At 36.1% G+C, this 14,320-nt stretch overlaps 1 protein-coding gene across 2 annotated transcripts in view; it reads right to left on the bottom strand.

Annotated features, from left to right (window-relative positions):
* Window positions 1-340: 340 nt before the first annotated feature.
* The window catches only part of SEPTIN10 (septin 10), a 30,380-nt gene continuing 16,400 nt past the window's right edge, over window positions 341-14,320 (bottom strand). Inside the window, exons 6-10 of one of the 2 annotated variants that reach the window (XM_056327752.1) lie at window positions 13,373-13,469; window positions 12,638-12,806; window positions 5,302-5,434; window positions 2,385-2,572; window positions 341-1,204 (exon numbers count right to left, since the gene is read on the bottom strand). In XM_056327752.1, coding sequence (XP_056183727.1) covers window positions 1,189-1,204; window positions 2,385-2,572; window positions 5,302-5,434; window positions 12,638-12,806; window positions 13,373-13,469 — 603 coding nt within the window. In that variant the 3' untranslated portion in view covers window positions 341-1,188. Of the gene's footprint in view, window positions 1,205-1,271; window positions 2,152-2,384; window positions 2,573-5,301; window positions 5,435-12,637; window positions 12,807-13,372; window positions 13,470-14,320 lie in introns of those variants that run through there. The other variant, XM_056327754.1, reaches the window with a different exon arrangement.

Raw genomic sequence — 14,320 nt, 5'->3', positions numbered from 1 at the left:
GCCTGTCAGAGCTCAAGCAGCGTCTGGACAATGATCTTGGCCATATAATTTGATTTTAGGTAGTCCTGTGAGGAACAGGGAGCTGGACTCGATGATCCTTACCAGTCCCTTCCCACTTGAGATATTCTATGATACTGTAAGTACAGTGGTACACAACAAGTATATCACAAGTCATATTGCCTTTCTGGCACAGTATGCACAAACAGTGTGTTTTTCCAATCAATAAATGACTTAAGACATCTAAAACAGATGCAAAACATTTCTATTATTCAGATTAAAGTGAAATCTTACTCCTTTTTTTAATAACATGGGAAGAAAGAAACCAGAACAACAGAAACACTTAAGCAAAACAAAGGTATTTTATTTCTGTCAAGTTAGTATTTCGTTTTTAGAGTCACACCAAACAACTTCAGAGAACTGCACCTCTTAATAGTTTCCCATTAGTTATCATGGCTACTGAAAATAGAAAAAACATTTTAAACTTGTTTTAACCTGAAGCTCTTGTAGTTAGTAGTTTTTGTGAAGTTCAGCCTCTGCTGTAACTGAACACCACAGTCACAAGCGCCAAAAAGTTATAGGTACTTTCCATACTAAGTTAATAATGTCAAATAAACTATCATGCAACAGTACAGCACCACAAAAATATCTCAATAACTTTTTATTAGGAAGATCATATCTGAAATTCAGGACAGAGCTTGTACATAAAAGCCTATAAACAAAATCTGTCAGCAAAATCAGTAAATGGTTGAATTATGTCAAGTTGTATTAGATAATACTTAGTAGACTAATGTATCATACCATGTGAAAATAACTCTTTAGAAAGGTTATAATAGATATATTCACTGAATACTTTTGTACTACAGCATTCATATTATGAATGGAACTGTTTATGGCAGGCACATTTTCTTTGGTACAATGCACTAAAAATGAAAGCAAGTTAGCCATGTAGTAAGGCAAGTGCGTATCAAGGCAGACTCATAACAGAAAGTCTGTGATGGCAATGACAGAAATTGCTGCACCACATGGGTACAGGTCACACTTCAAAATTCTTCTTTTGCAGCACACAGCAACAAGAGGTACTTTCCAAATCCTTTGTAAGAAACTGCAACTCCTATACCTCCAAAAGCACCCTATGAGTCATTGCTTCCTCAGGAGAATTTATCAATATTGTTTCTTCTATCATCAGTATTACATAAAGCTGGAACTGAAAAACAAAAGCAAGCATATGAAGTATAACATACTCTGAACAAACAAAGCTACAAGAAAGAAAACAGACCTAAAAATTTTCTCAAGTTGGAAGTTACTCATAATAGTGCAGATAATTAATTCTGTTACCAACAATTCCACTTTCATATGTAAATCCGAAAAAAGGAGTCTAAGAAAAGGAACTCGGCAACATTACTTCAAATGCAATAAATTTTGGGAAAAACACGAGCAGGCTGCTAACATACAACCCCAAAATGTCAAAGCTTAATGATATGATATTTGTGGAAATATTTGCACCAATCAAGTTTCTAAAGTTTTTCATAATCTAGCAGTTACGAATAATTTCTGTACCAAAAATCTGCTTTCAATTGCAGAAAATATTATTGAACAAAATGTTATTTGCAGTAACATTGCAACCTACCAGGAAAGGAAATTAATACGTTAATTGACTTCTGGGTTTGGAGGAGAACAAATTTAATTTAATTTGATATATGAACATTTAATTCAATGTTTATATAAGAAGAAGTTGGGCATGTTGTTCTGGAAATAATTCTGAATACATTTCTAAAATTTCACAATTTATTTGAGCTTTTCTTTTGGGAGTGGAGAAAGAAAGAAGTGGGTGGGAGGGAAGGAAGTGAAATGTTTATTGGTCATATTCTGCACTCATCATAATTTTACAGCCAATTTTATCAATCTCTCCTCTCAAAAATCGGTATTAGGAAGAAGTATTATGGGACAGCAGCAGTCAGACTTCTTCACAAAACTAACATATCGTACATTCAAAACCTGAGTGCTGCAATCAAATACTACTTCTGGAATTCCCTGGGTGAATTTCTCTCCCTCTCTAACTTCTCCCTCTCTCTCTCGCTCTGCTTGTGAACATTCACAATTTCTTCATCTCTGACATCAAAGCACAGGAGTTCAAGTCGAAAACTTTGGTTCCTCCACGGAAAAAGAAAGAAAAAAAAAGAAAGAATGCTCACAGAACATTCAGCAATTGCAATAAAAGTAAATCCAAGCATGAGGGTATTTTAGACACTTCTGTCTTCTTATCACATAACAGAATAGGAGCATGTTTGTAAATTTTCTAAAAAATTACTGTAATTTGCATTATAAAAGTGATATGTGAAGAAATTCTTTTATTGCTGCCTCTGATGACTAGTATCAGCACTTACTTTTTGCGGTCCTTGTCTCTCTTCGAACTAACGGGGGTAGAGACAGATGCTTGTGATTGGAGTAACTTAGCATTAGCTTTCTTCTCAATAAACACAGCTATTTCATCTTCTAGAACTTTTTTCTTTTTCTCTAAATTCAGTTTTGCTTCTTGATGCATTAGCATATGATGTTCAAATTTAGTCTGTATCTGTTTAAAGCAAGCACACAAAAAATAGTATTTCCAACTAGTAACACAAGGTGGTGGTATTAGAATACAAAACCCCTCTGCAATTAAACAATGAAACCTACCTCAACTTGTGTTAAAAGTCGTAAGACATAATAGTTCTCAAAACTGGTAAGACTAAAAAACAGCAATCCAGAAAAATAATAATTCACATCAGATTGTTCTCACAGAAGCCAGGCTTCCACACACAAAGTACAGCTGGAAACCATGGAAGGCACTAAATCAATATTAGATTTCCTACTAGATTTTACTACATTTTTATTATATCAACAATAAGGAGGCCTTTAGAGAGGAAACAATTAACAACAGAAGGATTAAAACAGGATCTGTCGAGTAGAATCTACTTCCCTAAGACCAAGTGAGCAAGGACTCATACAGGTATGTATTTTCATATATATATATATTTATATTTATATTTATATTAATTACATTTACATATTAATATGTACACACACAGTAAATCTGGTTGGGGGTGTTACTTGTGAGCTGCAGGAAATTAACTGCTTTTCTGCAGTAATTGTTCTTCGATTGTTCTTTTGACATAATAATGGACTTTACTTTCCAGATGCATTTTGACCAGTTTTAAAACTACTGCGAAGTTGTGCGTGATAACCAAAAAGCCCTTCACTCCACCCTCCCTCACCTCCCATCTCCCCACACACAAACTCTCCTAGAATCCTGCTTCTGTACCTATCTGCATGGGTGTAACTCAACCTGAGCACATATAGAAATCAGAGAAATTTATTTCCATCTTTTGCAAAAAAGGAACTAAGAAATAACTAAGATTATAAATATAACAGTATGCCTGTTCTACACAGTAGAGCTGACAGATTTTATAAATATATGTGTGTGTATAGTTGTATGTATGCTGTTCATTTATTTATTTCATTGCAACAGTTAACCAGGTGGCATTGCAAAAACAGGTATACCAATAAAAACATTCAGGGTAGAAACAGTAAGGTCCGAAGTGACTCTATGGCTCAGGAGCGATAATGAGCACTACCATTGCACCTACAAGTTTCCTCTAGGTGAAGGATATGAAAAGCAATCTTAAGTACAATGGAAACTTCCTTTTTTCTTTAGTTTCCAAATACACGTACACGCTGCTTGCAGAATGAGCAGCAAGAGTATATGACAAATGTTTTTCAGGAGTGACTGCACGATCACTTTCCCAGCTCAGGAACTGGGGAAACTAACATCCATAATTCAATTGCAATATGCAGAGCTGACAAACCACCTGGTATAAACCACGGAAGCAATACATCAAAGGGTACCACAGATACTGCGCAAGACCTAGCTGAAGAACCTACTTGGGTGGACATGCCCAAGTATTCTTCCAAGTGGATAGCCTCATATATTGAGGAGGATTGAGCCTGATATTTTTTTTATCCACAGGTAGCATGGGAGACTTAACAGATTTAGAAAACAAAGTATTAGGCCACCTTCTTATTTAAAATATGCATCTGAACACTTTGCAAAAACTGCTACATCTTTGCTGGGAGACTGAAGTACAGAGAAGAATAATAGATATACACAGGTTTGCAATTAAACTGGTGTTTTAATATAAATAGGCACGACCATGGTAAAGTCTGGCAGAAAGCAGACAAGAAAATCCTGTTTTGCCAGTTCAGCTTGACAGGACAAAATCTTCACCAACATATTCAAGAAATGTTCCACATTTCCAAATATTCTTAAGGCAGCTGGGAATAGGTAAGATTTTAAAAACAAAACAAAACCAACACCCCACACGCGCACATACTTTCAAACCTCTTAACATGAGAGTTGAGCTTATATTTAACAACTTGAACCTGGAGGTCATACAAACATACATGCCACACTCTTGAGCTGAAAAACAACCCACGGAATTTTTTTCCTGAAATCCTGGTTTTTACAGAGCAACCTATGCATGAAAAGCACCTACTGTACTGCCATGGCACACCAATGTTTCTCAGAAGAAACTTCTGCTAGAGAAGACAAAGAAAACTGCAACCACTGCATTCACCACTCTTACTTCACCATATCACCTCCTACTCTATTGACTTGTCCCAGCAATCCACCAAAGCCTTTAGACCATAAGGTCCCTCTTTCCCAAAAAAGACTGCCATTTATAGAATCATAGCATTATTTAGGTTGGAAAAGAACCTTGCAATCATTGAATCCAGCTACAAGCACAACACTGCCAAGTCCAACACTAAAGCACGTCCCTAAGCACCACACCTACACTTCTTGAATACCTCCAGGGATGGTGACTTCACCACCTCCCTGAGCAGCCTGTTCCAATGCTTGATAGTGAAGAATTTTTTCCTAATATCCAACCTAAACCTCCTCTGACGCAACCGGAGGCCATTTCCTCTCATCTTATTGCCTATTACTTGGGAGAAGAGATCGACCCCCATCTCGCTACAACCTCCTTTCAGGCAGTTGTAGGGAGTGATAAGGTCTCCCTGAGCCTCCTTTTCTCCAGGCTAAACAACCCCAGTTCCCTCAGCTGCTCCTCATAAGACACATTCTCTTTTTTGCTTGTCACTGAACAATCTGCTAATCCAATCAACCTGTGTAATCAATCTGCTTTTGAATTTAAGCATTACTGCCCTCAAAATATTAGGAAATGATAAATATTAACTAGTTGTGATTTTAGTAAGAGCTTAACTGTTCCAAATCTCAGCAAACTCAAGACAGACAGGCATGCCTACCTGTTGCTCTGCTTCTTTCAACATTGCTTCTTTCTCCTTCACTCTCTGCACAAACTGATGTCTCATCTCCTCCTCTTTTCTTTGCAGTTCAAGGTAGAACTCATGCCTCTTTGCCTCATAGGTTTCCTGTAGACTGAAGTCCAAAAATGTAAGCAAGTCTCCAGTACACTGCTTTATTCAAGGTGGAAAACCAACAATCTGGAATATTATTTGAAAAATTAATATTCATCTGAAGTATTAATTTCTACAGGTCGTCACATAAAAATTCATAAACAAACGAAAACAGAAGCAAGCATCTTACCTTTCTACATTTTTATTTAACAAACCTGAGTAAAATTATTTATGCTAAGAGTTTCTGGGCAGTTTACAGTTCAAAGTAAATACAGCACTTTAGAAATCTCATGTTCTAAAAGACTTGAGTTATAGCTCTCTGTATCCAACATATATAACCTTTTTATTTACTTCCTAATAAAACACCAAAATTGCAGAAAAATCCGCCAAAATTTCTGCATTGTGAAACCTCAGTATTAAAAGAGGACATTACCAAAACAATGCATCTGGAGCATGAATACAACTAACAAACTGATTATTCCTGTATGAAAAGGAAGCAAAATAACAGGACCATCAAAATATATAGCACTCTCTTTACTTAATGTCAAAATTTAAATATGGCAGAGTTACATTAATACAGAATAAATACAATTTCCTAAGTAGTTCAACATCCAAAAGATAGGGTGACTTTCCAACATGGATTGGCCAACACCTCAAGACTGCTTGTTTTTTCATGATTCCTCTCTCCCAGAAGCTAATACACTCCATATATACCACACATATTTGGAATTATACAGGAGGTGTAAATTAGTTCAGATAAATGAGCAAATATCTTGCAACTGAAAAAAACAGTAATTAAAACATCTCTTTTAAAATATATGCTTCCCTTCCCTTTATTTAAAAAAAAAAAGTTACTCTACTAGACTTTTCAGTACACAACACAAATTTTTCCTCCAAACAAGAGGTACTTGAAATTGAGAAACTACTTTTGTGTCAAAGCATAGCATAGCAAATTAAAAGATGCTGGTAATTTATTCATATACTACTAAAGGTTTGACATTTTCATGGTCTATACTACCACTGCTATCACCACAGTGCTGGCAGAAAAAGTTCTGCTTTTCAGGGAAAATGGAATGGAGCTTGCACACAGATGTATCTCATACACCAAAGAGCACACTAACTTTGAAAAACATACCTGCTTAATGACACAACTTCTTCCAATAAAACATTTGCCACAAATTTCTCTAAGTCACAAGATTTCAGAGAGGCAAAATTGGTGGATCAGAGCTGTGCCAATGGTTTATTACAAAAAGAAAACGATCTGTCCAGTGTCTTGTAGGACACAGGGATTATGAATGAATCAAAACATGGATGTTCTAGCTCTGTTCTGGGGCTATTCTTTCACATCATTCATCTCTTCTGACGCTTCCTGAGTGCCGACTAGTCAGCTCTTTTCAGCTACCATGAGTTAGTTACTACTGCCCTCTGCCCCGTACCTCATGCCTTCCGCTCTGGTGTAAAATAAATACATATGTATATCAAAAATTTAAACTTGCTTTATATTTTTAATACACATGTACCAGTTTTTAAGTCTCGTCTTTTACTGTTTCTATTAAAACCATTTATAAATTGAAAGGCTTACAAAAAAAACCATAAAAAATTAATTACTTAGAGCAACAGTGAGTGAGCTTAACCAGCTCTCTTCTGTATTTAAATTTATGATGACTGGGCAGTTTCCCAATCCTAATGTTTCTTATTTGTATTCAAAATACAATCTAAAGAGCAAGAGAAAAATCATCTTGAAATTGCACATGCAGACTTAACACTTGTAAGACCTCAAGGTCAGAGCACTTTTCCTATTCTACCTTATTTGAGCAATACATTCCAACAAAACAAATTCAGAGCACAACCTTTTTGGGTTTAGGATTTTTTTTACCAGCTGTGAAGTAATTTGGTTGTCCTGAAATTGTACCTACGATGTGAAATGAGGGCACTGTTTTCACACAGGTATAATAATTCACACTATCTTTAAGTTTAGACAGCATATGTAATAACAATAAAGCTACAGCACAGGTTTTTCAAGTGCTAGCAATCTCACTATACACACTTTTCGGCCCTGTGTCAGTTCTGCTAGCTAACATGCTGCCTTTGGGTGCAATAAATCCGCCAGAGGAAGTGCTAGACTAAGCTAACATGCTGCAATCGCACCTTCATTTCATTATGGGACATCTTTAGACTCAACCTAAGCTAATTTATCAGGTACAAGTAATTTTTTATTGAAATTAGTAAAAGATTAAATTTGAAGGCACTGGATTTACTAAGTAATCAAATTACACGTATAAGGAAGAGGAAAAATAAAACTGTATTTTTTAAATCCCCTTCCCCCTGGACGGAATTGTTCTGGAAATCACAAAGACAAAATTAAAACAAACTTTCCTCTTCTGTGTTTGGCATATCAGCAACATAATGATCCAAACAGTCTTTGGTTTCAGGAGGTTTGAGGAGGAGTGGAAAATAGATCCAGATCTTAAGCCAATCCTCTCAACATTACTGCATCCACTGCTCACTGTAAACCACTTTTCCGTTTCCCATACAGCACATTATGAAAATCAAATTCACAGACTCTCTCAGTCTTCTGGGTTGGACCTCTAGGATTTTATACTCTGTACAAAACCACTTGCAAAATTAAGATGTTAAAGATAATTATTTTAAAGAATGTATTCTTATTGAGGTTTTGGAGGAAGGGAAGGGATTGTGAAGAAAGTCTACACCTTTAATCCATCCTCATAACAGCACTATCACCTACCTTTCTACAGAAGCATAGCTGTGACATACAGTTTTTCTATCCGCGTAAGTATTAGAACAAGGAAGCCTAAATATAAAGACGCAAATCAAACATGTTACGTTCACAAATACTGAAATGAATTCAACTCTCAGTGGAACACAATGTTTGTGGGCTTTGAACAACACAGATATTTTTACAGCACTTTACAGTTTTTTCATTTAAATTTTAAAAAGCTTTTAAACTCGAAAACTACACTTGTAACTTCTTGCAGAACATTAATCTATTAAATTATATCAGAAAAACAAAAAAAATTATAATTTAACTAGTGGCAGGTATTTTTAGCATGGTCGCTTAACTCTGTGAACTACCTAAGTTGATATTAAGCAACACTAAGGTTATGATAGATCCAAATAATAGCCATTTTCCCAGAGGAGGCATGAAGAACAGGTATTTTGGATGCAGTCTAGTCTTACAATAAGGAGGTTAAAATACTTAGCTCAAAGGCCAAGATCTGCACTTGGTCAGATGAACTCCATTCCCAAGTGACTTCTTAAAGAAAAAGTTAATAGCCTTTCAGATACTAGGTTTCCTTTCTTAGAAACGACAACTAGAGTCCTATCAATCTTCCTCTACTTGTAGATTTATTCACATTACTGAATCCTTCCTGGTTTTCTGCTGTCATCCTCAACATAGACCAAAAAATAAACATGCTTTTGTTCAAGACCTGCGAGGTCTGACTATCCCAATTTCAGGGAGGAATAAAGCCTGGAATATACGATTGCTTGCATAGCTGAGAAACTGAGACATTCATGTTATATTTATGTTTAACTGCAATTATGATGAAGAACAAATTGTAATTATGAGCACAGAAAAACAACTAAACAAGAGAATTATTAACAACTGAGAATGCAAATATGCAAACATACAACACCAATCTTTGGCTTTTTTCAGCAGACCCTTGCCTGTTAGTTCTCTTCTTTCAAAACAAGAATATCCCCTTAAGCAACAACATAGCTTAGATTGGAAAATGGGCTTACAAAACATCCAGCTTCCAAACAGTTAACAGTAGCAACCCTCTCCTCACTTGCAAACATCTAAGCTTACTAGATGTGTATGTATTTGGAAGTTTGCTTGGTTGGAAGCACTCTTCATGTCTAGATTCTGTTTTCAAGTATCCCAAATTTTTCCATTCAGGACATCTCAGCAATTATTTCTTGCCAAGACTGACCTGAAACTAGGAATTCATGTTCCTAATGGACATAACTGGACCACCAAAAAGGCAGGACTAGACCATCCACACCAAAAAAATGTTTATCTTTACTTTTCAGCAACAAAGAAATGCAAATCCCAGTTTTAAGTATTAGAAAATTATAAGAAAGCAAAAAATTATAATAAAGCGCTTCCTGGATTTTACATCCAACAGATACAGTATAAAACGCATAAGCCATCCCCCGGAATACTCTTCTGTCCATTAACTTAATTACATAAATTTTACTGTAACAGGCTTTCCAAGCCCATTCCTGATTGGCTGCTTTTCATGGCTTGGAAACCAGGTTATACCTATATGACTAATTTTAGCCTTAGATGGAATCCCATTTATTCCCTGAAGCATCATATGGTGGATTCTTCATTTTTAAAGTGGTTTACCACATTTTATATTTTAATCTGATATGGTACATATGTGACTCTAATTCTCATGACCTTTCGGAATTATACCCCTCTACAAGACTGAACTCTTTTTTTGATAAAAAAAGTTTTGTGTGTTGTTTTTGCAAGGTATATGAATGAGATTAAGTAAACGCCAAATTATTGATTAAAGTTATCTCATTACTGTTATTCAATTTAAATAAATAATGGTTTGATAAAATGCCAGTATAAACCAGGTGTCCTGAAAACATTAGAATTAATAGCTAAATTCCTATGGATGATTTTATATTCCATTCTCTCAGTGATTGTAATACCCAAAGTCCTGTCTATGTCCTTACACCTTTTAACTATATAATTAGCATCCCTCTGTACTTCCTAAATGCTCTTTACTTATTGTGAGTAGTCACGTGGATTTTTTTGATCATTATTTACACAAGTAACATAAAATTTTAATCATCAGTCATATACTGCTATGCAATATTAACTGTACTTTAAAACTACAGCTCGTAGAATCCATATGCATAAACTATAAACATCTTTAAGGATAAAGAGGATGACAATTTAATAACACATTTTTGCCTAGAACAACAAGATAGTCCCTATTCTGAAAGATACTTAAATCTACAAGTCAGCAAAATGGGAAACACTGAACTTCCTCTATGGAAAGAGACGTTTCCTATCACACAGCTGAGGATGACATTTTTTACTGTTTTCCTCAGTAGATTCATTAAGCTAAGGCACTTTTTTAATTAAGTAAGGCTACATTAGTCTGCTAATTACACTACATACAGAACCTCTAAATTATCTTTTTATGGTATCATAAAACACCTCTCCCTAAAGACCAAATGCCTTCTCTTTCAGACCTCAATGTCGTTCACCATGCCATATAACTAAAGGTCAAGCATACATCCTAGATACAGTCCCACTTTTCCCTTCCTGTCACAGTAAATCTGGGAAAAAGTTAATTTTTCTAGATTCTTATGAAATACCTATTCTCATCCTTCTAAAACAATGACGTTTTCAATAGATTCAATTTACCAAAACTAATGATTACATGTATTGGCTTGTCAGAAAGCTCTCAATAAACTGACATTTAATGGACCATACATAAAAAGTATACACCAGGGGGGACTTAGCACTTCTGTATCTCCATGAATTTCTAAACCAACTTCTGAAGCATAAAATACTGTAACATTCTGATACAAACCTGCCACTTTATACCATTAGTAAAAAACAAACTGTTTTAGGGGTTTTACAAAGACAATTCTTGCATCTGTGGAAGACAACATTTCTGTGAATAATCATTTTTAGAATTTAACTCCTATATTGAGATGGCTGTACACCGTGCAATTCAAGTTCAGAAAAGCCAGAAGTTTTGCAGTCAATACTGCCACGAACAATCTCTAAAATTAGCTTTCCGTGGACAAAAATAACAAGGTATGAGCTGTTAGTACATGCTCTTAAACTTAAACCTAAATGTAGTGAAAAATCTATCATCAGCTTCAGTTGGTTTTAAACATCATTCACCTTTGGTTCTCTGCTTATGAAAAGGATTCATTCCTTTCTCGTTAAGTCAAGAGAAATGTCAAGAGACCACTGTGGTTCATGGTCAGCTCGAGATCATCTAAATGAACAGATCTTTAAATGTGCCTTGACATTAAGGCTTCAGAAAGAAGTGCCCACATCCAGCATCTTCCCCTGGCAACATGAATCTTATTTAATTACTATTGTATGAACAATATATAAATTAGACTTAGTCAAAGTAATGCTGCTCCATCAACACCCTACGAGTTACAGTAACTGCAACTGCCTTAGAACCTCGGTGCAAAGTACAAGTGAAAGAACAGAATTTAAGCCACTAAAAGCAACTATTGAAGTAATTTATTTTCACCAGAATAGAATGGGTAAAGACAGTCTGAACACTAAGTAAAACACAAAGTAAACAAACCAGTTGGTTCAAAGCACTAGAAATTGTTTTTAATGCAAAGTCTTATTTTGTTTTCTTGTCTGGTTTAAGACAGTGTTTCCCACCGTGACTATGCAATAATAGCACTTTGCTAAACCATGATGACTTGAATATCCTGAAGCATCAGTTCTTCCCCATCAGGATTGTAATGACTTACAAAATACAGTCCCATGCATAAAACAACCAAAGGAAGTTGGAATACAGAGAGGGAGATGACAGAATTGGAAATAAAAGATTAAACAAAGTGGATACAGAAATTGTAAATATCTCTTGCAGAAAATAGCTTTACTACATGAAACAACAAAGCGTTTCTAACCCTCTGCTTAACTTTCCTTTGGAATTGTGTATTAACTTCCTACAGTCTAGCAAGAGATTTCTTGACTTGAAAAGGCTAGACTTTTGTTATTATGACAGATAATGTGAGAAGCGAAGTGTAACCGATGATTTTGTAAGTTTTTGCTTTAGTTCCTTCTGAACTTTTGAGTCCAACCAAACCATTGTTCAGAACCAGACAGAAAGTAAAACAGCATGCTAATACACAACGAAAATAATTCAAACTACATAAAGCGCATATACCTGAAGAAAACTGACATTCTCCATGACAAAAATTAAAATCCCCAGCTTTATTCTAAAAGAGAAAAATTTCAGAAGTGCAACTAGCTTGTATGCTTTTAAAAGCAATGCTCATATAATCCCATATGCTTCTTTATGAAGATAATTGAATGAACAGCTACATACTTACTCTGATTTAAAAAAAAAATAATAAAAAATTCTTTCCCCCTTAGAAAACCTATTCTGTGTATGAACTCTGCTCTGTATTGGGCTGATACAGTCAAATGAGAAGTGAATGGATGCTGAAAGTAAGTGCTGTACATTCAGTTCTTTACCTGACTGGTTTGTTCTCAGGGCCAACGTCTCTGAAGCCCATCTCTTCCAGTCTGCAGCGTCTGTACAACTCATAATGGCGTGCATGAGTCTGCTCCCTTAAGTCTTCCATATTTGTGCAAATAAGCATCTCACGAAGCTTTACAAAGTCACAATGGTTCTCATTTTCCACTAATCAGTTAAAGGAGGAAGATTTTATTATTACGCACAAATAGCAAAATTGTCAAAATATATTTTAAACAGCACTGAGATTAATTTATTTTATATACTAATTATACTTCCAGGAAAAGGTATCTCATTGTTTATTATACCTCTTATATTTCCTTATAATTTCTAATACACACATTGAAGCACTAACTGTAAGTACTGGCAAACATGTTCCAACATGTCCTGATTTCCTGTTTGAGTTGAACAATGATAAATTTCTCTTTTTTTTCCCTCTTCTTTACTGACAACCACAAAACCTTGAAATTGGTAGCACTAGAGGTACTGCCACCATACTAACCTACCCAAATAATTACACACACCATCTCATAGCTCGAATCCAGGGAGGCATCAGTGCTGATGAAATACCAGTTAGTGCATGCCTCAAGTACTAATTGCTAAACTCCTTAAACTGTTGATCCAAAATACAATCAATATGGTATCAGTGGATAACACCAGCCCCTTTTAGTAATGGGGAATTTTATACTTCAACAACAACAATCTCATAAAAGTACCTGTGAGAATTCATTTACCTTGTACAATACCCCACGGGTACTGACGAGCTCTCACCATTTTGTTTCCAATTTTCACCTCTTCCGTACTTCCCACTACAGCAAATGGCAAATGCCCCTGTAAGAGTCACACCAATACAGTCTTATCTCTCAGCATTCTTATGTCAGAACTGAAAACACTTCAGAAATAAATTAGGGGGAGAAAAACACCATTTCACAAAAAGCCAGCAGGCAATTTCAAACCAAAAACCACTTTGAAGAGATGAGTAGTGAGTCAAACTACTGATACAAAAGTCAAGCTACAATAACAAAACCAGAAGGAGCAGTTGATAGACCAGACAGGCATGCTGTCAATTCAGAGGAACCTCAACAGGCTGGAGAAATGGGCCAACAGGAATCTCATGAAGTTCAAACAAGAGCAATGCCCGGTCCTGCATGTCAGGAGGAATAACTTCATGCTCCAGCACCTGCTGGAGGCTGACTGTCTAGAAAGGCACTCTGCAGAAAAAGACATGGGGCTCCTGGTGGACAACAGGTTGGACCTGATCCAGCAGGTTTGCCCCAGTGGCAAAGGCAGCCGACCACATCTTGAGCTGCATTAGGAAGAGTACCAGCAATAAATAGAAAGCCACTGTAGAACATATCCCTCTGATACACATTCGGTCAGAGTTCATACCCCCAGTAACAGTCATGAGGTGATCACAGGTTTGAACCCAAGACACGGTTACTGCTGTGGGCTCGACCAAACGGCCACAAATACAGGCTGGGTACTGACTGTCTGCATGCTGACTCGCAACAACTGACTGAATGAAGATAAATAAAAAATCATTAACTGGAAAATGAATCACTAGCAGAGCGTGAAAGGGGTAAGTAACAGACCATCACCTTTCCCAAAAGCAGGACTGCTACTGAACACCAGCCTGCACATCCTCACGCCCTGGCACAAGTGCCAGAGGTTGGGACTGCAGT

Source organism: Falco biarmicus, chromosome 2 (assembly GCF_023638135.1).
Source record: "Falco biarmicus isolate bFalBia1 chromosome 2, bFalBia1.pri, whole genome shotgun sequence".
In the NCBI taxonomy this organism is placed as follows: Eukaryota; Metazoa; Chordata; class Aves; order Falconiformes; family Falconidae; genus Falco; species Falco biarmicus.
Note: the sequence above shows the minus strand (reverse complement) of the source record. Positions and strands in the feature narration are given on the sequence as shown.